General features: G+C 43.2%; 1 protein-coding gene across 1 annotated transcript in view; it reads right to left on the bottom strand.

Annotated features, from left to right (window-relative positions):
* The window catches only part of LOC138801808 (uromodulin-like), a 93,912-nt gene that overhangs the window by 29,773 nt on the left and 39,959 nt on the right, over positions 1-24,180 (bottom strand). Inside the window, exons 11-15 of the mRNA XM_069984906.1 lie at positions 18,198-18,406; positions 16,715-16,872; positions 15,908-16,153; positions 12,012-12,174; positions 11,818-11,896 (exon numbers count right to left, since the gene is read on the bottom strand). Coding sequence (XP_069841007.1) covers positions 11,818-11,896; positions 12,012-12,174; positions 15,908-16,153; positions 16,715-16,872; positions 18,198-18,406 — 855 coding nt within the window. The remainder of the gene's footprint in view (positions 1-11,817; positions 11,897-12,011; positions 12,175-15,907; positions 16,154-16,714; positions 16,873-18,197; positions 18,407-24,180) is intronic.

The raw sequence follows: 24,180 nt of genomic DNA, 5'->3' as shown, positions 1-24,180 counted from the left end.
TATATATGTATATATATATATATATATATATATATATATATATATATATATATACATACAGATTGTGTTCACACGTGTTTTTTTTTTTGTATTTTTGATCGATTGCAAACATAACCTTAGGCAGCTGCAACAAAATCGCTGAACATTCTGACTATAAGTTGTTTTGTTACTTAAAGTAAAGAATGACTCTGTTTTTGTGACTTCAACCAAACTCACATCACAACAGTAACATAAATTCACTTTTCCCACTAAAATTTATTGACATTTTGACAATGACAACATAACATGAACCCAATCAGAACCCAACAATTTGCTGCAGAGTCATTGGGGGAGATTTATCAAACATGGTGTAAAGTTAAACTGGCTTAGTTGCCCCTAGCAAGCAATCAGATTCCACTTTTCATTCATCACAGACTCTTTGAAAAATTAAAGGTGGAATCTGATTGGTTGCTAGGGGCAACTGAGCCAGTTTCACTTTACACCACATTTGATAAATCTCCCCCATTATTTCTGTTAACAAGGTAGAATTATGAGTAGTAGACACTAGAGATGAGCAAAGCAAATCTGACGAATTCCAATTTGCAGCGAATCGGGCGTTTAATTCGCCTCATTGCTATTCGCTAATTCGCCAGATTCCCTTTGCAAATTTGTTAAACATGCCGGCCGCAATAGTAACCGCACGTTAGCTTATACTTACCCAGTTGCGTATATTACACAGTTGCAAACATTACGCAGTTGTGAACATTACGCAGTTGCGCACAACACAAGATAAACGTCCGCATGTCTGAAAATGATTGTTAAAACCATTCCAATCATCGAACAAATTGTTCGTATCGGCGAACAAGAACAATTAGCGGCATGTTCACTCGCCACTATTTTTAATGAAATTCATTTGTATGCAATTTGCGAATATTCGCGACCTTCGCGAAACAAATTTCCGAGTAATTCACTCATCTCTAGTAGACACTACAGTCTCTGATGCAGAATATCCGAGTATGTGTAACTCAGTGATGATCGGGGTAAAGGAACAAGACTTGGGTCATCACAAGGAGAACAAAACCAAGGAAGACAAATGATGCACATGTGTCTGAAAGAAGAAGAAGAAGATACATCTTGTAAGAAGAATGTCAATACTTTATTTCAAGGAATTTTCCATTAAAACACTTCCTAGTACTTTTATAGAATATACTTAAGGCCCAAAATGGCCTTAAGGACCGCACTGATATTCAGTTTTGTGTTTTTGTTTTTTCTTCCTCACCTTCTAAGAGCTATAACTCTTTTATTTTTCCATCTACAGGGCCATGTAAGGGCTTGTTTTCCCAAACAGGTGTATGGGTATCTTTCAATCTACCATAACATGTATTTCTTCTATAGATCGGTCTGAATACAGCGATATGAAGTTTATATAGCTTTTCTAATGTTTTACTATTTTTATTAACAACTTTTTTTTTTTTGCAAAGAGGTGTGATTATAATGGCCCTATTGGGACTCTTATAATGATTTTAGTTTTTCACCTACGGGGCTGTATGGGGTGTCATTTTTTGCACAATGAGCTCTAGTTTTTATTATTACCATATTTGTGGAGATGAGATCTATTGAACAATTTTTATAGTTTTTTTCTAATAAAATGTAATAAAAATCATAAATCTTGGCTTTTTTTTTTACACCGCTTTTTGTTTACGCCGTTCACCGTGCGGGAACAATATTGTTTTATTTTAATAGATTGGAAGATTACACAGACTATAGTTCATAATATGTTTATTTTTTTTATTTTTATATGTTTTATTTATAAAATGGGAAAGGGGGGTGAGTTAAACTTTCATTGGGGGAGGGGCTATGGTGTTTTTAAAAATGTAAATTTTTTTTATTCGATACGATTTATGTCCCCTTAGGGGACTTTAATATTTTTACATTACATTATATCCATTGATCATTGCTATGCCATTTTTAATAAATAAATAAATAAACATCTGAGGGGTGGGGCCAATGCAGTGGTACATCACGGAGGCCTATGGTGGCGATGTGGGCAGGGCTAAGTGGCACTAAATCTGTGAAGCCCCGCCCAGGTAGCACAATCCGCAGATGATAAAAGATCACTTTTTTACTGGAACAAGCACCATGACGTATGATATAAAATAAGGTATGAAAACTGCAAAATTTACCCTTTACACCTGTGTAGAGAAGTCATAATGCTAAAGTGGGGGGAGAGTGCCACTTTAAATTATCACAATTTTGATCTCGCAGGGAAAACAACATAAGCACAAAGCCTCACCAAAGTGCACATTTTTTGGTCACATCTTATCAAGAAAATTTTTATAAAAGGTGATTAAAAAGCTGCATGTTCACAAGCAAGGTATTGATAAAAAGAACATATTGTGGAACAATGGCTGCACACACAGCCCCAACGACCAAAAAATAAAAGTGTTCAAAATTGCTCAATACCAGGGGTGTCAAACTCAGGCCCTCCAGCTGTTTTAAAACTACAATTCCCATCATGCCTGGACAGCCAAAGCTAAAGCTTTGGCTGTCCAGGCATGATGGGAATTGTAGTTTTGCAACAGCTGGAGGGCCTGAGTTTGACACCCCTGGTATTGAGCAATTTTGAACACTTTTATTTATTTAGTTTTTTTTTTTTTATTTAATTTTTAAAAAGCAGTCAAATAAAGTTTATAAATTGCCTATTATTTTAATCATACTGACCTCAGGAACATAGATAACAGTTTTACCGCAGGGCGAATGATGTAAAGAACCCCCCTTCACCCCAATCCCCCCCAAATTTATGGATACTATTTTATGGTACTATTTCATTGCAAAGTGCAATTGTTGTGACGTAAAAAGACCAGACTGCATAAGGGTCTGTAGGTGATAAAATGAAAGCGCAATGGCCTTTTAAGCATGAGGAGGAACAAATAAAAATGCAAAGACGAAAATTGGCTCAGTCCTTATGGGGTTAAGTGGCATACAATACTTACCAATACAGCCTGAAGATTGACTAGCTAGAGTTACTGTATCTGTGAAAAAATACACATACAAATTACCCTGAGCAAAAAAGTTACCACACAGATTACAAAAATTGCCTACTGACTACCAGAGAAAAACATTTATCATCTGGCCTCAGAAACCTTTGAAAAGACTAATCTTCAGAGCTGGATGACCTGCTTCTTAAGACACCTTTTCTTTATCAGGAATGTAATTTACCATAGCAAACAATTTACTAGTTTCTAATCAACAGTAATTCCATGTAAATGCCCAAACCAAACACATCTTTAACCCTTTGAGGACCAGGCCCAAAATGACCCAGTGGACAGCGCAAATTTTGATCTTAGTGTTTCCGTTTTTCCCTCCTCCCCTTCTAAGAGCTCTAGCACTTTCAGTTTTTTATCTACAAGCCATGTAAGGGCTTATTTGTTACAGTAATAGTTGTACTTTGTAATGATTTCTTTCATTTTACCATAACATGTATGATGGAATCCCAAATATATTATTTATGAAGATATAAATTGGTGAAATCGTAAAAAAGAATGCAATATGGTAACGTTTGGGGGGTTCCTGTGTCTACGTAATGCACTATATGGTAACAGTGACATGATACTATTATTCTATAGGTCAGCCCGAACACAACCATATGCAGGTTTACGCAGATTCTCTAATGTTATATATTTTTTTTAAATGAAATCCTTTTTTTTGGCAATTAATTATAAATAAAATGGGACTATTGTAACGCTTATAACGGTTTTATTTTTTCACCTACGGGGCTGTATGGGGTGTCATTTTTTCCGCCATGATCTCTAGTTTTTATTAATACCATATTTGTGAAGATCGAATGTTTTGATCACTTTTTATTAATTTTTTTTTATATATAATGTAACATAAAATCGGTAATCCGCGCACTTTTTTCCCTCTTGTCGTGTACGCCGTTTACCGTTCGCAATGACGCTTGTTATATTTTAATAGATCGGACAATTACGCACGCTACGGTATATTATATGTTTATCTATTTATTTATTTTTATACGTTTTATTTATATAATGGGAAAGGGGGGTGATTTCAACTTTTATTGGGGGAGGGGTTTTGGGGTAGTGTAATAGTGTTTTTAACTTTTTTTTTTTTACACATTTGAAGTCCCTTTGGGGGACTTTTACATACACTACTTTGATTTTTACACTGATGAATGCTATGCCATAGGCATAGCATTGATCAGTGTTATCGGCGCTCTGCTCATTGAGCCTGCCTGTGCAGGCTCAGTGTAGCAGATCGCCGATCGGACCGCACGGAGGCAGGTGAGAGACCTCCGGCGGCCCGTTTTACCGATCGGGACCCCCGCAGTCACACTGCGGGGGTCCCGATCGGTAAGTGACAGGGGACTCCCCCTGTCACTTACACTTAAACGCCGCGGTCGCGCTGCGATCGCGGCGTTTAAGGGGTTAATGACACGCGGCAGCGCGATCGCTGCAGCGTGTCATTACCGGTGAGGTCCCGGCTGCTGATTGCAGCCGGCCCCCACCTGCTATGAAGCGCGCTCCGCTCCGGAGCACGCTTCATAGCGGGAGAAACACCCAGGGCGTACAGTTACGCCCTAGGTCGTCTGGGGACAGACTTCCATGGCGTAACTATACGCCCTGGGTCGTCTAAGGGTTAAAGCGTAACTGTCATTTCAGGGTAATTTTTCTGAAAACATTAAATATCAACAGTACAAGCGATTTTAAGAAACTCTGTAATAGGTTTTATGTACTAAAAGAGTTTCCTTCTGTACTGAAAAAGCAATCTCCCAGCCTCCCCCCTCACATCAGATGAAGCAGGATTTCTGTCTCCATTATGTGGCTATGGAGAGGGGAGGGGCTGTTAGGAGTGACTGAGCACGGAGGATTTCTGCAAAGCACAACACCCTGCAATCTTCTCTCAGTAAGTTCATAGATAAGCACTGACCTTTCTGACACCTGAATTTAGCGTTTTAGGTGCCCAGAGAGTCTACAGACAGCTGACCTTCATGTCACCTCTTCCTGCCCCCTCATCTCCCTCGGCCCCTCATAGGCTTACAATGGAGAGAGCAGAACCAGTCTTCACTGGCTTCTCTGTAATGAAGACGTGTTTGACTGATAATGCACAGATAAGAAGTCAGGGGGGGGGGGGCTGGGAGATTGCTTCTTGAGTACAGAAGGAGGCTTTTTTGGCTGATGAAACCTATTACAAATCGCTTATACTACTGATTTCTGCAATAAAAAAAAAACATGACAGTTACGCTTTAAGGTATGCTGACTTAAAAGCCATTAGCTTTGGCCCTGGTGCCCAATGGGAATCTAAAGGCCCTCTGTCACATAAGAAGACACCAGTATTACTAATGGCATATAGTAGGTGATAGCTAGCTTCAAAATATGCATCTATAGAAACCCTCCTTCACATGTATATGGGGAAATATATACACTGCAGCTTTGTTCCTATGGGAGGTTCAGAGAATTGGCTGAGCTGCTATGTATTTATAGTAAGTATGCTTTACCACTTTGTTTGGCAGTGGCATATCTCTATTGGAAGCAGACCAGGTGGCTGCAATATGACAAACAGCCTCACCCCTTTCCCAATAATTTCCCTTGGTAAACACTGTTTCTAAGGGCCTTATTACACGGAACGATTATCGGCCGTACAGCCCTGATTCCACTTTTCATTCCTCACAGGTTCTTTGGAAAATGAAAGGTGGAATCTGATTGGTTGCTAGGGGCAACTGAGACAGCTCTACTTTATACCAGTTTGATAAATCTCCCCCATTGTGTGTATTTCATTTTATGTATTTATATTTATTTAATGTTTTTTTTTTTTTTACATTTTTACATTATTTTACTTTTATGTCATACCTTGGAGACTTCACTATCTGATTGCCTGATGACAGGTATAATACACTGCAGTGCTGCTCTGCACAGCCTTAGAGCTTAGCTTTCGTAGCTATGACACTAAAGGCCTACGGTTATCATAGCTACTGACCTTAGAATCTATAGGGTTAACTGCCAGAATATGATTGTAGCTCTATTCCCGGCAGTTGCAGCAAGTGCCCAGCTGTTCATTTTGCTTCTGTGCCCATTTTATCTAATAATGTAACCAAATGTCCATGAGTGGGAATGCACCGCAAAAAATGGACGTACGGTCACAGCCCTGGTCCTGAATAGGTTAATGCAAAGGAGGCACAATTAATATGAGAATGGCGCCTAATTACTGTGTGGGGACACAGAAAAGGGGTTTAACTATTGTTTGGGAGCACAACTGGGGAACAAGTATGGGGGCACAAATGGGCACAAAGAGGGCCTATCTTGTGTGGGGCACAACAAGGAGGTCATTTTTTATGTATCTGGGAATAAAAGGAGGCATTTTTACTATGTAAGGGGGGAAAAAAACAGGCCGTATTACTGTGTGGGTATCGCAAGGGGACATGATTACATTGTGGGGTGTAACAGGGACCTGCAAACAGCGGGAAATTCAAACGGAGGCAGACTCCATAGGGATGGTAAATGTAAAAATTATGTTTATGATTGATTGATTGTTTTTTTTTTATCAGTGCTGGAGAACCCCTTTAAATGGTATGATTAAAGGGTATATGTCATGATGTTGCCTCACCCAATCAGTATGTAGTTGATTCTGCCGCTGAAAGTTCAGGTATCCATAGATCACGTTGAGTCAGTTCCATGCATGAGCCTTATTGGATAGAATAGGGCTTGTGCACACTGATCAAATGAGGCAACATAATGACAGGTACTGTACCCATTACAATACAAGGCATTCTGCAATGTCAACAGGAAAAAAAATCCTCTTGTTGGTTTCTACCATGTTTGGTTTCATAAAATTTCATGCACCCCTATTTGCGGTTTTGTAGTAGTTAGTGATGAGCGAGTACTAAAATGCTTGGGTGCTCGTTACTCGAAACCAATATCTCCCGATACTCGAGTGCTCGTTTCGAGTAACGAACCCCATTGGGAGACTCGAGCATTTTTGCAGGGGACTCAGGTAGAGGGAAGGTCGTGTGAAAACCTGTCAACCTCAGAAACTGATGGAAACACAACGGAAATGGACAGGAAACAGCAGGGGCGGCATGTAAGCATGCCTCTGAGGCTGCCTAATGGCACCATTATGCCTAATTCTGTGCAACAGCCTGGTTAAAACAGAGGTAGGCATATGGACCACACAAAAACTCAGCCTGACACAGCATGGCAGTGAGAACACAGGGAACCATTAAAACAGAGGTAGCATATCATGAACCAGCCAAAAATTCAGCCTGACACAGCATGGCGGTGAGGACAGAGTGAACAAGGTAGCCAGTCAGCCTCCCCAAAATTATACCAGACCTAGCATGGCATTAAACACAAAGAGAACCATTACAAGTGACTGAGGAAGCAAGTGAGCCTCCCAAAAATTAGGCCAGACACAGCATGGCAATGAACACACAGAGAACCATTACAAGTGAGTGAGGAAGCAACTGAGCCTCCCCAAAATTAGGCCAGACTCAGCAGGGTATTGAACACACAGAGAACCATTACAAGTGAGTGAGGAAGCAAGTGAGCCCACCCAAAAATTGGAGTGAGTCCAGGGGCTGGGATATGTAGTGGACATGAACCCAGGTGCTGACAGCTAACTGGCTAGGCCAGCTGTCAGTCACCATTCACCATCAAGGGTACATTTGATGCCTCTCGACCGGGGGTGGTGAGGCCCCAGCCACGGCTAGACCAAAAAAAAATAAAAAATAAAACAGCTGGCTGGTTGGCGGGGGCACGATCAGCGGGCCCTCGGCAACCAGTCCGGCTCCTCCGCAGACATAGTGTGACGTCAGAGCATGGCAGTGAGGACACAGTCTACAGTCTACAGAATACAGTCTTCTTAAGAGGCCCCGGAATTTGAACGAATACACTTTCAATCCTTTAAAGAGTCTCTAAGAGAGGGCAAGTGCGGTAGCCTGTGTATTAAAAAGACCTGGTCAATCCTGCCTTTAAAAAGGCTACAACATCCAAGGAAGGTAGACGGTACTGGTAAAAGGCCTGGTCAATCCCGCCTTCAAAAAGGCTACTACAACATCCAAGGAAGGAAAGAAGCTACTGGTAAAAGGCCTGGTCAATCCTGCCTTCAAAACGGCTAAAACATCCAAGGAAGGTAGAAGATGCATAATCTAGCCGGATTATGGCTAGATTTAGCCTCACACCCTCATGCAGTTGTGCGTGAGAGGCATCTCTTTGGAGGTAGGGACGAAGAATAACAATACAGTCTTCTTAAGAGGCCCCGAGCTAAAAAATGAAAGAACGGCAGAGAACGTGAATAATCGCAATAATGGAACTGTAATCCAACTTAAAGTTGCAAAATTGTTTTTTTATATATAAATCTTGTACTCAAAAAATGATACAAATAAAGTCTTTCACATAACAAACAAAAAGAAAAAGAAAGTCACCACAGTGTAACGGACAAGCAGACGCTGGATGGTATTCGCACCATGCTCCGGTGCACAGCAGGTCTCAGTCCTTTCGAGGCTCTCACCGGCAGAGAACACCCACAAGTTGACATCCACAGATTTTCTGGTACGAAATGGACAACACAAGGATGCTAAATTAGGATCCACCATTATCACTATCTGTTCCTTTGAACAGTGGCGTGTATCTTGGAGATACAATAGATGACCAGACAGCCCTGCAAAATTGCACTTGAATTGAAGTCGATTTAATTAAAAAATTTAAATTGAAGGTTAGAAAATAAAAAAACATAAAGTGGCCATTACCGGCCTTTAGATGAGGCAGGCGTGGAACCTCAAAAAAATTAGGCCTGACACAGTAGAGTAAGAGTAAAAAAAAAATAAAATAAAACAGCTGGCTGGTTGGCGGGGGCGTGATCGGAAGGCCCCCGGCAACCAGTCCTTCTCCTCCACAGACGTAGTTTGACGTCAGAGCATGGCAGTGAGAACACAGAGAACCATTAAAAGTGAGGTAGCAAGTAAGCCTCCCAAAAATTAGGCCTGACACAGCATGGCGGTGAGGACACATGGAACCATTCAAACACTGGTAGCATATGGACCACCCAAAAACCTGACACCACAGACCCAGACCAAGATGGACAATATAATTATGGCTAGATTTAGCCTCACACCCACATGCAGTTGTGCGTGAGAGGTATATCTTTGGAGACAGGGACGAAGAATAACAACACAGCCTTCTTAAGAGGTCCCGGAATTCGATTTGAACGAATGAATATACTTTCAATCCTTTAAAGAGTCTCTAAGAGAGGGCAAGTGTCTATTAAAAAGACCTGGTCAATCCTGCCTTCGAAAAGGCTACAACATCCAAGGAAGGTAGACAGTACTGTTAAAAGGCCCGTTCAATCCCGCCTTCAAAAAGGCTACTAAAACATCCAAGGAAGGATAGAAGGTATTGGTGAAAGGATGGCAGAGGGCACCCCTAAAATAAGATGACATCCACAGATAATATGGTTCGAAATGGACAAGACAAGGAAGGTAAATTGAATTTGACTATGAATTTGCCTCTAACAGTTGGGGTAACATTCCCTGCATCATGTGACTCCCCACTTCTCCCCCCACCGTTGTTTTGAGTTTGAATTTGACTTAGAATTTGACTGTAGCAGTTGGGGTTAGTTTAATTGGTTGACTTGCGGAAATGTGCACAGATGCAGTGCACCTTGGTGAACAAGTCAGCCACATTGGGATAAGTTTTAAGGAAGCGCAGCAACACTAGGTTGAAGACTTGGGCCAGGCATGATACATGTGTGAGGCTGCCGAGTTGCAGAGCCGCCACCAGGTTACGCCCCTTGTCACACACAACCAAGCTCACTGCTAATTACACACGAACCCGGGATGCTAGTTAAGGCCCAGCAGTAGCCAACGAGGCAAGGGCAGGCACACCAGTAATCAACATGGATGCCAGTAAAGGCCCAGCAGTAGTCAACATGGATGCCAGTAAAGGCCCAGCAATAGTCAACATGGATGCCAGTTAAGGCCCAGCAAAAAGGAGGCAAGGGCAGGCACAACAGCAGTCAACATGGATGCCAGTTAAGGCCCAGCAAAAATGAGGCAAGGGCAGGCACACCAGTAGTCAACATGGATGCCAGTAAAGGCCCAGCAGTAGTCAACATGGATGCCAGTTAAGGCCCAGCAGTAGTCAACATGGATGCCAGTTAAGGCCCAGCTAAAAGGAGGCAAGGGCAGACACACCAGTAGTCAGCATGGATGTCAGTAAAGGCCCAGTAGTAGTCAACATGGATGCCAGTTAAGGCCCAGCAACAAGGAGGCAAGGGCAGGCACACCAGTAGTCAACATGGATGCCAGTAAAGGCCCAGCAGTAGTCAACATGGATGCCAGTTAAGGCCCACCAGTAGCCAACATGGAGGCAAGGGACAGTTGCTGCAGGGACAGTTGAACGCTGCGCTTGGACACCTTGCTGGAGGGTGTGGAGCATAGTGGAGGTGAAGCGGTGCGTGTAGGGCGGGAGGCAGGATGTAGTAGAAATCTCAGCAATACAGTGTAGTGCCCACTAGTTTAGGGGGGGCTGGACGGTACAATCTGGGATTGGTGTGAACTATACACACTCTGACACCCCTGTCAAAATCAGCAGTGAAGTTGTATGCAGGATGTAGTAGAAATTTCAGCAATACAGTGTAGTGCCCACTAGTTCAGGGGGGGCTGGACGGTACAATATGGTATTGTCGTGAACTATACACACTCTGACACCCCCTTCCAATCAGCAGTAAAGTTGTATACAGGATGTAGTAGAAATCTCAGCAATACAGTGTAGTGCCCACCAGTTTAGGGGGGCTGGACGGTACAATCTGGTATTGGGGTGAACTATACACACTCTGACACCCCCTTCCAATCAGCAGTAAAGTTCTATGCAGGATGTACTACAAATCCCAGAAATACAGTGTAGTGCCCACCAGTTTAGGGGGGCTGGACGGTACAATCTGGTATTGGCGTGAACTATACACACTCTGACACCCCCTTCAAAATCAGCAGTGAAGTTGTATGCAGGATGTACTACAAATCCCAGCAATACAGTGTAGTGCCCACTAGTTTAGTGGGGCTGGACGGTTCAATCTGGTATTGGCGTGAACTATACACACTCTGACACCCCCTTCCAATCAGCAATGAAGTTCTATGCAGGATATACTACAAATCCCAGCAATAGAGTGTAATATAGCAGCACCACCAGCCCCAAAAGAGTACTGAGCACTTCTTAGGGGTCTGTGTGCAACACCTAATGTCCCCTTTCTGCCAGCAGCTGGTCACCACAGTGTGCTGGTGAAATCGTGGTAGCAGCACTGCAACTCCAAGCCAGCAGTCTGTAATAACACTATAAAAAAACGCTTTGAAGCCCTGAAAAGGGCTGTTTGTTTATATTGCTAGTATATACCCTGCCTACTGGAACATTAAATCCTACACTGACACTCTCCCTGACCAGCAGCAGCTCTTTTCCTGATCTCTCACAGCATGCGTCTGAAGTGAGCACTGCCGGCGCCGATTTTTATATGGCAGGGTCATCTGATCTGGCCAACCAATCGCTGCTATCGACATGTATGGGTCCCACGTGATCGCAGAATGTACCAAAGAGTCTCTTGCATGTTTATTGGCTGAGAAATAGTGCCCAAACTTACAGGAAACGGATGATAAGATTTTCTTGAGTATTGCCAGATGCTGGTCCGAGTAACGAGTGCCATCGAGTACCTTAATACTCGATCGAGTACCAAGCTCGGACAAGAATGTTCGTTCATCACTAGTAGTAGTGTATTGTGCTATTGTTAGCTAGAACTAAAAATAATCCTGACATATATCATCACAGTTAGGATTCTCACCTTGATTAATTATTGGACCCACTTTTAGCTGATAACTTTGCTCAACTGCTGCACTTCGGGACCCAATTCCAGAACATGGCTGCAATGATGAAATATAATGTCATTATATGGGGATTGTACATTGTAAAATCATGTAAAATGCACACTGTGCTAAGAAACAAACTGATGCAGATTAATGCACAGTTTATACTTACAGGGGAGCATGATCCAGCAGTGACGTCACACAGACTAATAGCACAGTGAATGTAGACAGAGCTATAGTTGCCAACAAACTTAAACACTTGCAGTGACATTCGGCCTTGTCTCGAGATGGCATTTTCCAGTACGCTAATGGTTGTGTCCTGCTTATTAGGACAACTAAAGGGAAATATAATACAAACACCAGTTACACTAATATAGTCGATACCTGCAAAAGTCTATGTGGTTTAAGAGTAGGGACCTAATTACCAAACTAAAACAGGTCACCCATCATGGTGCCCTGTTTTGGCACCCAGCACATAATGGTTGTGGTGGCTGACAACCCCTACCCCTACCAGTATAACCTTTGCCATACACCAACTGGTCACTTTATTAGAGCTATTTGCCCTCTCACAACTGGAGCTTCCTTGTATGAAAATTAGACCCTTGGAGTGCAGCATAAAATGAAGTAAGCACTAATCAGTATCTGGGACAATCAACATTAGAATGGGAAAATCCAGTGATCTGAGCAACTTCAAATGAGGGCTGACCATCAGTGCTAGACTAGCTGGGGCCAGTAGTTCAAAAACTGCAAATATCGTGGGGTTTCTGGGGTGGTGAGAGTAGTCCAAAGCAGTAAGTGTTTGGTGCTGTGAGGGACAACATTAGGTGAAAAGGGATCCTGTGGATGGAAACAACTTATCGACAATAGAGGTCAGAGGAGAATGTGAAGACTTATTCTAAAGAAAAAAACTATTTATTAGTAAGCAGATGCAGCCAAATATAAAACTGGAGCTCCAACGTATCTAATAACTAACTAACTAAATAACCTGCCTAGGGAAACAAAAAAGTAAAATGCCAGAGGCAAAAGAATGCAAAAAATGTATCCCTCAGCAGTGGAAAAATATTGACTGGTCAGAGAAACCTAATTTCTGTTGCACTGGATCAGAATTTAGCAGAAGCTGCATATCAATAAATAGAGATGAGCGAGTAGTACTCGATCAAGTAGCTATTAACTGGAATACTACACTATTCGATACTCATTTTCGTTCGAGCATACGACCAGAAACGCAGTAAAAATTTGTTTGTACTCCCACCTTGGTCACATGAGTAAGCCAGCCAATGATTGTAGACGCTGTTCTCGCAATGCTGGCATGCTCCTAGGGCCTGTCACCCCCAATAGCTACTTGAGTACTACTCGCTCATCTTTATCAATAAACACTTCATAATGGTTGAGGAATGTTTTCTTAGCAAACTCTGGGTCTTCCCTGGATGTGGATGTAATATACAGTAAATGTGGTTGATCAAGGAGGAGACCCCTAGAAGCACAGTGCACCATTCCAAAAGAGTTTTATATGCATAAACTAATTCCAGAAAACATGACAGCAAGTTTTCCTTGCTTTCCTTACTTTCACAGTGCCAACATCTTGAATGGAAACTAACAGCAGGTTAGAAGTCTACCCTGCTGTTATGTCCCCATCATGTACAGGGTGTTAAAGGATACCTGTCACCCCCCGTGCCGCGGTGACAGGCTCCTGACCCCCCATTACAGCCCCCTATACTTACCTAATTGCGGGGGGGGTCCCGCTTCCTGGTGCGGTCAGGTCACGGAGATTTCAGCTCCCGAAGCCTGGCGCGTGCGCTCACAGGAGAGTCCGATGCCCATAGAGAATGACGGAGCATCGGACTCCCCATTCATTCTCTATGAGCGTCGGACTCTGCTGTGTGCGCGCGCACCGGGCTTCGGGAGCTGAAATCTCTGTGACCCGACCGCATCAGGACGCGATTAGGTGAGTATAGGGGAATCTAGCAGGGGGTCAGGAGCCTGTCACCCCAGCACGGGGGGTGACAGGTCCTCTTTAAGGATTAAGATCATTGTCTTAGCTTGATCTTCAGCTCAGTTTTTGGTTAATATGTACTTTATTTCCTATGCAAATGAGGTGGTTTGGTGCTCTCGGGGTGGGACTACACCCCCAGCTGATCCACCTTTCCTAATGAACATTCATCAAGCCATCTGCAGTGATAAGCACTGAATAAGCACTTGAATGCTGTAAGTGTGGTGTCCCACTACGGGTGTTTCTGTTAGTTACAACCTTTCCAAAAGCCTGTACTTTTAAGGTTCAGTGGTAATGAAGTAGTACCAGAGTTTTACCACAAGATGTCGCTGTTATAAATAATTATACCTAACCCTTGCACAACTGTAGTAAGTTTGTTTGTTTATGTATCACATGGGTCTGCACACCAATGAGAGTTCTTTCTACACTTATCTCTCTTTAACTCTACATACACACTCCTCACCCACTCACAGCACACCTTAAATGCGCTGTATTTAGGAAGTCACATGGGTAGAGGAAGTGCAGCGTCTTTTGGCTTTGGATTCTGTAGAGGAAAGACATTAGCCAACACGCTCTCTACTGTTTCTTCTCAAGTAACTTCACGACACACTATGCAGTGTTAAGCTTCTACTAGAGAGGAAAATCAGAGATCACCCTAACCCCCTAATAAAAAGCACATGGTAGGTCAAGGCCCTGGTCCAGATTTTGTATTGGGGATCAGGAGCTTTACGTTACACCTCTCTGTTCACTATTAGGTTGGGTTCACACAACTCATTTTTTAAATCAATAACGGCCATTGTTGCAGGTGTCAACATCGGTGGCTATTTAGTGAAAAAGTACATTGCGCTGTCTTCTATGTAATTTCGGCTGGAGTGTTTACGCTCTGTTTACAATTTTGTGCAGCTCTGGCCGCACTTTACATTGTCAGCAATGGCTAATTGAAATGCAGGCACACCCTGGTTCATCCAGGTGGTATTGCAGTACCGGCTTGGTTGAACTTCCCAGACAGCAGCCGACCGCTGTCATACATTGTGTGAACTTAGCCTTAAAGTGACTCTGTACCCAAAATCTGCCCCCCCCCCCCCCCCCCGCAAACCGCTTGTATCGTCGGATAGCTGCTCTTAATCCATGATCTGTCCTGGGCTCTGTTTGGCAGATGATGCAGTTATTGTCCTAAAAAAAAACAACAACATTCAAACTTGCAGCCCTGTGTCAAATTGCCATGGGCTAGAGTGTCTGTGCCCTAGGCTTGCGACACCCCACCGTCCCTCCTCCCTGCCCTCCTCATAATTAGGAATGCCCCAGGCAGGATTTCTCCTATTCATCACTTGTCTGAACACTGCACATGTGCTTTAACAATCCAGCATATGTGCAGTATTCAAACAAGTGATGATGTAGAGAAATCCTGCCTGGGGCATTCCTAATGGTGAAGAGGGGAGGTAGGAGGGACAGAGAGGCGTTGCATGCCTAGGACACAAAAACTCTAGGCCACGCCAATTTGACACAGGGTTGCAAGATTAAAAGTATTTTTTTTTTTTACAATAAGGGTACTATTCCACAAAGCGAATTTTTCAACGATCAACCATTAATGATATACGATCTGAAACGACCGCTATGTCGAACGAGCTGAAATCACTCACCCAATTACATGGAACGATGATCATTACTAATGATCATTCTTGCGGTCGCTACTGCGCTCGTCGCTACTGCGAACGACCGAACAACGTCTTATTACACGCGAACGATTTGCAAATTATCAACGATAAAAATAGGTCCAAACTCTCAAGCGACCAACGATTTTTCTCATTGGTCGTTCAATCGTTCTCTGCTATTAACATGAAATAATTATCGTTCAATTATGAACAATCTAGCGATTTTTCGAACGATAATCATACTGTGGAATAGGGCCCTAACTGTGTCACCTGCCGAATGGACCCCTGGACTGATCTTAGACTAAAAGCAGCTATCTGACGGTTCAAGAATTTTGTAAAGGGGGCACAATATGGGTACGGAGTCGCTTTAAGTAGTCATTTGCTTGTCTTGAACCAACCAGTAACTGAGAGACTATTAGTCTGTACCTGTCTTTTATGATGTAATACTTCACGGCAACGTCTGATTTGTTTGTAGGCGTTGCATAGCAGTTCTTCATTACTAATACATACTGGGAAGTGTCTCCTCCCCGAACGTAGACTCCAATGTACAGCATAGACTTCGTTGTGAGCATGACTGCTGATCCCTCATAGGGAGTCATATAACTGCTGTCTTTATAAAGAGCCATGTATGCTGTGAACTGTCCGTTTCCACCAACACTGATATTTGTGTAGCTGTAGACATGAAAAGGTTAATACATAAGCCACATTCTACAATATATTAGAAACCAAAAAATACCAAAACTATTGACCAACAACTAAGGGAGGAACTTATGTACTACAGCTCAGCAATGGTGCCAATCCCCCAGAATGGAGGGAATGAGAAATGAGCTCTGCTCCATGGAGGAGCTCTGAGGGGAGAGCAATAAAATCACTGTCTAAACCGAATTGTTAATGTAACCAAGCCAGGCAGGTTTTAAAAAATCTTCCTAAAGCTTCTACAGCTGGCTACACAGATCTGACAAAAGTCTTTTCCCAATTGGGGTATAAGGAGGCTATAACACTGTACCCAGAACTGTACCCAATAAAGATGGGGCATAATGAATTTTGAGATGCTGGGTATAATTCATCATTAATAACCTGCTGCCAGAGAGGCTTAAAGTGGCTTTACCAATTGACGTAAATAGAACTCTGAAGGGTGAGGGATGTGACTGGTTCCTTTTGGGATGTACAATCACTCACACCATGCAGACTACACCTAAGGTATGAAGGTCAAGGTGTGAATAAATGGATTACCTCAGTATTGGATTGACAGCTATATCCAGACTGACCATCATGTCCAGGGGGTACACACAAGACATTGTGACAGCCAGTTCATCTTCCCTTGTGATTAACCCAGTAGATGTCAGGGCCAGATTGAGGGTGTTTTTATAAATCGCATGTGTTCCATTGTTCTAAATAGATATGAACACTTTAATAACAACCAATGTTTTAAAATAACAGTATTTGCCATAAAATGGCGGCCATCCACTTAAACAGTGTGTGAACATAGCCCAAGTGTGTTATCCGGAGAGCACAAAAGGTCTTACCTTCCTCCCTTTCTCTGGCTCTCAGATGTTAACTTCCAAGATTAGAGGAGCATGTTGTGCATGTTTAATAGCTGCCCGATGTTACCGATGTTACATTGACAATGGCCATATATTGGGCTTTGTGTGTGGGCATGGTTTCACCCGCACACATTGTTTGCAACTCGATCCTGTCCCCTAAGACAGTCAGAGACTGCCAGGAAGTAAGTGCAGCGCCAGAGAGCAGTCAGAACCTTTTCTGCTTTCCAGATAGCCCCTTTAACCCACATGTAACCAAAAGCATTCCTTAAAAGTAAAAATAAAAAAAAACACCCTAACCATCCTACTCCAAACCCTCCAACCATACGGGGACATTTAAGAACGTACTCGTATTCCAGCCTTAATTTAGGCCCCACCCCCATTCACCTGCTGGGTTTACGAAGAGGTGGAAATCCAACGAGCACAGATATCTACACCTGATCAGTAGAGACCCAGGCACTGCCAAGGGAGGGAGAAGTATAACTTAAAGGGGTACGCCAGCGAAAAGCTTTTTCCCAGTTATTGAAACAGGTTACAAAGTTATATAACTTTGTAATATGCTTCAATCACCTATTTGCCCCCTTCCCGATCTTTTCCCCCCTCAATCCCCCACCAGAAAGTAAAGTAAACTCATTCTTACCTATTGACTGTTGACCCCAGGCTGCTCTGTGGAAGCTATATTGTGACAATGACATCATCAAGAGAGAGGCGGGTCTAAGCCCTGTTAAGCCAGCCTCTCTTTGTCAGATGACTCAGGTTGCTCAGCTCTGATTGGATTGAGCAAGATGTAAGCCATGTAACAGTTTTACAGAGTCAGTTAGACATCACAGGAAACCCCAAACCAGGAAGAAAAGAGAAAATGAAGACACTAACTGGAGCTTCAGGGACCTGCAAACAGCGGGAAATTCAAATGGAGACAGGCTCAGGAGGGATAGCAAGTGGGAAAACTATGTTTATGATTGATTGATTGATTGATTGATTGATTGATTGAGTGTATTTTTTATCAGCGCCGGAGTACCCCTTTAATATTATCACAAATCCAGAAAGGAGTAAAATCGCTAGCACCAATGCATATACAAATCAGACAAAGACTCATGAGCTAGGACAGTCTTTATGAGGGTAATTTGGCACATTTGTAATTTCATACAAAAAAAGCCAAAAATATTAACACCTACAGTTATTTGAAGTCCACATCTTCCTGCTTGAAGGGGCGCTCTTATAGTAAATGTGTTTGTGCTCGGATCTTGATACAATGTAAAGCAGCTGGTGTCCTCTAGAGCAACAGTATCGGCATTGAAATTCAAACTCTTCAACTGACACTTATGAAAAGTAGCTTTCATGTCTATTTCATTACAGGTCAGCTCGGGGCGTATGTCTGTGACAGCTGCAATAGGAAATACAGAACTGATAATTACTTTCAGTTCAGCCATGAAAAGATTTCTAGTCAAGGCTACAATGCAGCCCAGAAAGGATTTTAGTGTAAACCTTGTTAGGTTTTATCTTCTCTGTGTTGGCCCAGCATAATATACTTTTGCTGCCCGATTTCCTCACAGGCATCCTGTGCACTTTAGGGCCTCCTTCACGTGTCATCTGTGAGCCGCCTGCTGTCACAGAGCGTGCACATGTGAAAGAGGCCAAAAGTCTATGGGGGACATGTGTCATCTGGCGTATCTCTGATTTTCGTCGGAAAGTGCCGATTTGCTAATTTTTTGATCGCAAAATGGGCATTTTGCGAATAAAATATTTGCAAATCGGCACTTTCCACCGGGTACGCCGAGGATGTGTGAAGGTAGAGGAACGGGGGGCGCTCTTAAAGTTACGCCGAAAACCTACTCCAGCCCTCAGCTGCCGTAGGTTTTCGGCCGTGAGCACTGGAGCGCAAGGTTTTTTTTTGTAGAGGCAGTCCGCCTCTACATAAATCTCTGTTGCGCCGAAGATGCGGAGACATTTTTAAGTTCGGCGGAAAAAACGTCGGACTTAATAAATGTCCCCCTGTGAGTTTGGAGTGCAATCTGGACCATATAAGTGCATGTGTTTTTACCGCGGTAAAGATGGCCGTTTTTCAATGCATTTGGTGCATTGGATGTCCGTCCTCCCATTAACTTTAATGCATTGCCATTGCTGTCAGTTAACGGCCATTTTTTAAATATCAAAATCGGACGTTTTTTGACGTTGTGTGAACCTTGCAATTGTCAGGTTTATATGGTTTGTCTAGGTACCTGTTATATAAATGTAATTTCTTTGTAACTTTAAAGGAAACTAACAGGAGTTTAGAACACAGGAGGAATACACAGGAGGGGACAGCAGACTGACTGATTGGTGCTCCAATGGCTATAGTCCCATCCCCAGTGCACCAAACCACCTAATTTACTTATTATTTAAGTTTACATTAAATTTTTTGTTTTTGTCTTTTTAAAGCCACAACTATTTTATTTTTACATCTACACACCCATATAAGATCTTGTAGTTTGCAAGATTTTACTTTGCAATGACACCCTTAAAGGACAACTCCGGCCAAAACTATTTTTTAACATGTTATTACTTATGGAAAGTTATACAAATTTCTAATGTGCATTCATTATGGAAAATGCACATATAGGGCTATTTCCCTTAATTTAATAGATCAGGGAGACTTCAAATTCTCTAAAAAAAAAAATGTCACGAACGGGGGGTGTAATTATAATGGAGTGTCCAGCAGGGGCGCACTATATATAGAAGTCAATGAGTACCATTGACTTCTATATATAGTGCGCCCCTGCTGGACACTCCATTGGAATTGCAAAGGATGTGTATGGGAATGTACTATAAAGTATGTTTTTGATTGAATACATTTATGGAATACTTTGGGGAGCAAGTGTCCTTGCTCCCCAAAGGAATCCATAAATGTATTTAACCAGTACGTTTGGAGGGCACCGAGCAGGGAGAGAGAGAAGTGCATCTATCTCCCCCCTCCCTCCCTGCTCGGTGCTGCTGCTGCCACATGAACCACATGAACAGATAATAGGGGAGTAGTACCTGTGCTATTCCGATAACGAACGCCGCCGCACAGCTGCTTGTCCAAAGAGCTTCAGGATGCCCCCTCCACCGCTCCCCCTCCTCCTTCCAGCTAACAAGTTGTAACTATCATGCTGATCATCGCCGCCTCTCTCCACCGATCATCGCCAGTGGCGGATTAAATGTACCATGGGCCCCGGGCTGTCCACCCAACCTGCCCCCCCCCCAACAATGATCACAGGTCCTTCATCCATTAGTATCCTTTCCCGTTCTGAGCCCCACCTCCTTATGACATCACCACAGGTCCTTCCCAATTGCTCTGCAGAAAACACGGCAGGTCCTTCTAACAACTCCATGCTGCCGTGTAACACCCTGCAAACTAATAATGTGGGCGGCGGCGGCATGGGCCCCCCCAGAGCCTCGGGCGGCCACCCAAACCGCCCACATTATAATCCGCCACCGATCATTGCCACCGCTTACTGCTTCACTCCGCCGCTTACCGACACCTCTCTCTGCATACGCATACTGCTTCCCGGTCCACACTGCATGGCATGCAGTGTTGACTGGGAAGTGGTATGTGTATGCAGAGAGAGGTGGTGGAGAAAGGCTGTAAGCGGTGGTAAGCCGCGGAGAGAAGCAGTAAGTGGCGGCGATGATCAGCGTGATAGTTACAACTTGTTAACTGGGAGACGGAGGGGGCATGCTGAAGTGCTGGGACAAGCAGCTGTGCGGCGGCGGTGGCGGCGTTCATTATCGGAAAAGCACAGGTACTACTCCCCCATTATCTGTTCATAATATGAACAGATAATGGGGGAGTAGTGCTGTGTATATGTGGCAGCAGTACCGAGCATGGAGGGAGGGGGGAGGTAGATGCACTTCTCTCCATCCCTGCTCGGTGCCCTCCAAACATACTGGTTAAATACATTTATGGATTCCTTTGGGGAGCAAGGACACTTGCTCCCCAAAGTATTCCATAAATGTATTCAATCAAAAACATACTGTATAGTACATTCCCATACACATCCATTGTAATTCCAATGGAGTGTCCAGCAGGGGCGCACTATATATAGAAGTCAATGAGTACCATTGACTTCTATATATAGTGCGCCCCTGCTGGACACTCCATTGTAATTACACCCCTGGTTTGTGACGTCACGCTTTTTAGAGAATCTGAAGTCTCCCTGATCTACTAAATTAAGGGAAATAGCCCTATATGTGCATTTCCCATAATTAATGTACATTAGACATTTGTATAACTTTCCATAAGTAATAACATGTTAAAAAATAGTTTTGGCCGGAGTTGTCCTTTAATTTTTCCATGACATATGCTGCAAAAACAAAAGAAAAATTGTTTTTAAAAAATCTATATTTTAAAAGTGTCATGATTTAAAAAAAAAACAAAATGTCAGAGAAACATCTCAAAAGTTTTTATCAGTCCGGGTGCGACCCATAGCGATGAGTGGGGAGCCGACCTCGGTCTCTCCCCGTTTATTCTCATGATCACTACAGCGCTAAACACTCAGTCCCGGACCAATCAAAACCTTTAGCATGTCAAAAGTTTTATATGATGACAGGGAAGCTTTAATGTATGACTACAACAGTCGTCAATTCATGTAGCTTTTATTTTATTTTAGATTCACTGAGATAGGGTATATAAAAAAGATCTAAAATGTAACTTTTAATAATCTTCATTAAAAATAACTAACCAAAAAATGAAAACCAGATATGAACCAAACAGTGCCGAAACTAGGAAAATATTTATCTTACCGCTCAACGGTGGCTGCTGAGTCGGGATAACTGGAGTGGCCGTGGATCATTCACATCGCCATAGCTGTCCTTGATCTTGAATGAACTCCACGTAGGCGGCTGAGATCTCCCGGTGAGGTGAATGGGAGAAAACACAGTGAAGTGTATACACAAATGGGAGATAGGGCAGCCGGTCCCTGACACTGTCCTATTACACCCTATTAGATCTGTCCCTCCAGACAGAGCTCCCGCCCTAAAAAGGGCGACTCCGCCACACTCACTCCTAGGGTCCCTAGTTAAACCCTACTAAAATACGTGGCTGCGTCCCAATGCATTTCATCTCCCGTAGGGGGAATCATCAGGGGATCCAAAAGATATTAGAGTGCCACTAAACAAAGAAGAAAAGGGAAGGGTAAAGACTGCACGTATGGTGCCAGCCGCGCGTATGGCGTCCCCTTACTAGTATACACACATACTGGTTTAAATACACATAGCTCCGCCCCTTCTGGGTTGCGGATACACACCTGATAACTATCTTGCTTCAATGTTGCTATAGCCCCCACGTGTGATGTATTCCAGTCTTACTAACAGTACTTCCGGGTTGTTCCGTCACGTGACTGGGGAGCTCATTCCGTCACGGCTACGTAGTAGTCACCTGATCGCAGCTAGTGCGTCCAAGTGCTATCTGCACTTCCAGGTTGTCCCGCCCCCGTTACGTGACTGAAAGACTCATTTCATCAGAGCTACGTAGTGATCACCTGATCACGACTCATGCGTCCCAGTCAGCTGATACCAGATTTGGAACGCAGAGTAACGTAGGTTGGAACGCATATCTATTCAACCATCCCGTACCTTTTTAGGTGAAGTGCAACTAATAAAGATGATAATTGTAAGTATCAACAAACCAGTCGGGTCAGAGTTAAAAGATAAAAAGCAGATAATTATCCACCTTACCCTACCGCTGTGTACAATCACACAACCTATAGATAAACCATTTATGACAAAAGTCAAACTACATAGACCCCAAGTAACATCATCATATTGCACTATCCCAGAAGGTATGACTGCAGTGTTAGTCTCAAAAATTAAGATAGATCAAACCAAACACACATAACTAAATCAGAGCTAAAGCAAATGAGAAGCAATAATGATGTGTCTGTTTAACACAAATAATAGTAATAAATGTGGCAGGTCATGGCTGGTACATGTTTAGACAAATGGAGATGTATATTACATATAGAAAACCCCCACCAAGCTAGTGTGGTACCTACAAAAAGCAGGCATAACTAATTTGTTCGTTAAGACCCAGAGGACTTACAGTTTTGAGTCTGAAAGTCCAGCGACATTCCTTTTGGAGAATCATTTTATCCCAGTCGCCGCCGCGTCTGGGAGGGCGCACTTTTTCAATGCCCACAAACGATATCTCTCTCAAATTACCATTATGGACCTCATTCATATGTTTTGCAATGGGCGTGTTCTCATTTCTCCTGATATTACCGATATGGTCCTGAACTCTCTTCCTAAACTCTCTTATTGTTTTCCCTACATAATCAAGAGGGCATGTACATCTTGCCTTATAGATCACACCTCGCGTACGGCAGCCTACGAAGTCTCTTATCTCAAACTCCTCCCCCGTAGTCGAGGAGGAGAATTTTTTGTTTTTTTGTATAACTTCACATGCAGAACAGGATCCACAGGGAAAGCAGCCATTCGGTGGCTTTGGAAGCCAAGTACCATCTTTCACTGGGACAAAATGGCTATGGATTATTCTGTCTCCAATGCTTCTCCCCTTGCGATAGGTAATCGCTGGGTATGATGGTATTACCTCCTTTAAGACAGGATCCATGCGCAGAATCCCATGTATCCCTCGTGAGCTCAGGAAGGCGTAAGGCGGTGGCTTACTTCCTGAGCTCACGAGGGATACACCATCAGAAACATAATCAGTTTATCCTGGATTTACTTGAGCTAGTCCTCACCAGCAATGTCTTCACGTTTAGTGGGAGGGCCTACCACCAGCGCAGAGGCACCGCAATGGGGTGCCCCTGCGCTCCCACTTATGCAAACATACTATTGGGATGGTGGGAGGCCCGTTTGGTGTTTGGGGAGAGTGATAACACCTACTCTACCAACATCCCCTTTTGGTCACGTTATATCGATGATGTGATGCTGGTGTGGACTGGCTCAAGGGAGGAGTTTCAGGACTTCATGAACTGGCTAAACATCAACCCTATTGGGTTGAGGTTTACAAGTGAAATTGATAAAAATTTAATCAATTTCCTTGATGTAAAAATCATGAAGAATCCAGATTACTCCCTCAGCACTACAATTTTCAGAAAGAGTACGGCTACGAATAGCTTACTCAGATGGGATAGCTGGCATCCCTTCCCGCTTAAAAAAGGCATTCCCAAAGGGCAGTTT

Source organism: Dendropsophus ebraccatus, chromosome 9 (genome assembly GCF_027789765.1).
Source record: "Dendropsophus ebraccatus isolate aDenEbr1 chromosome 9, aDenEbr1.pat, whole genome shotgun sequence".
Taxonomy (NCBI): domain Eukaryota; kingdom Metazoa; phylum Chordata; class Amphibia; order Anura; family Hylidae; genus Dendropsophus; species Dendropsophus ebraccatus.
Note: the sequence above shows the minus strand (reverse complement) of the source record. Positions and strands in the feature narration are given on the sequence as shown.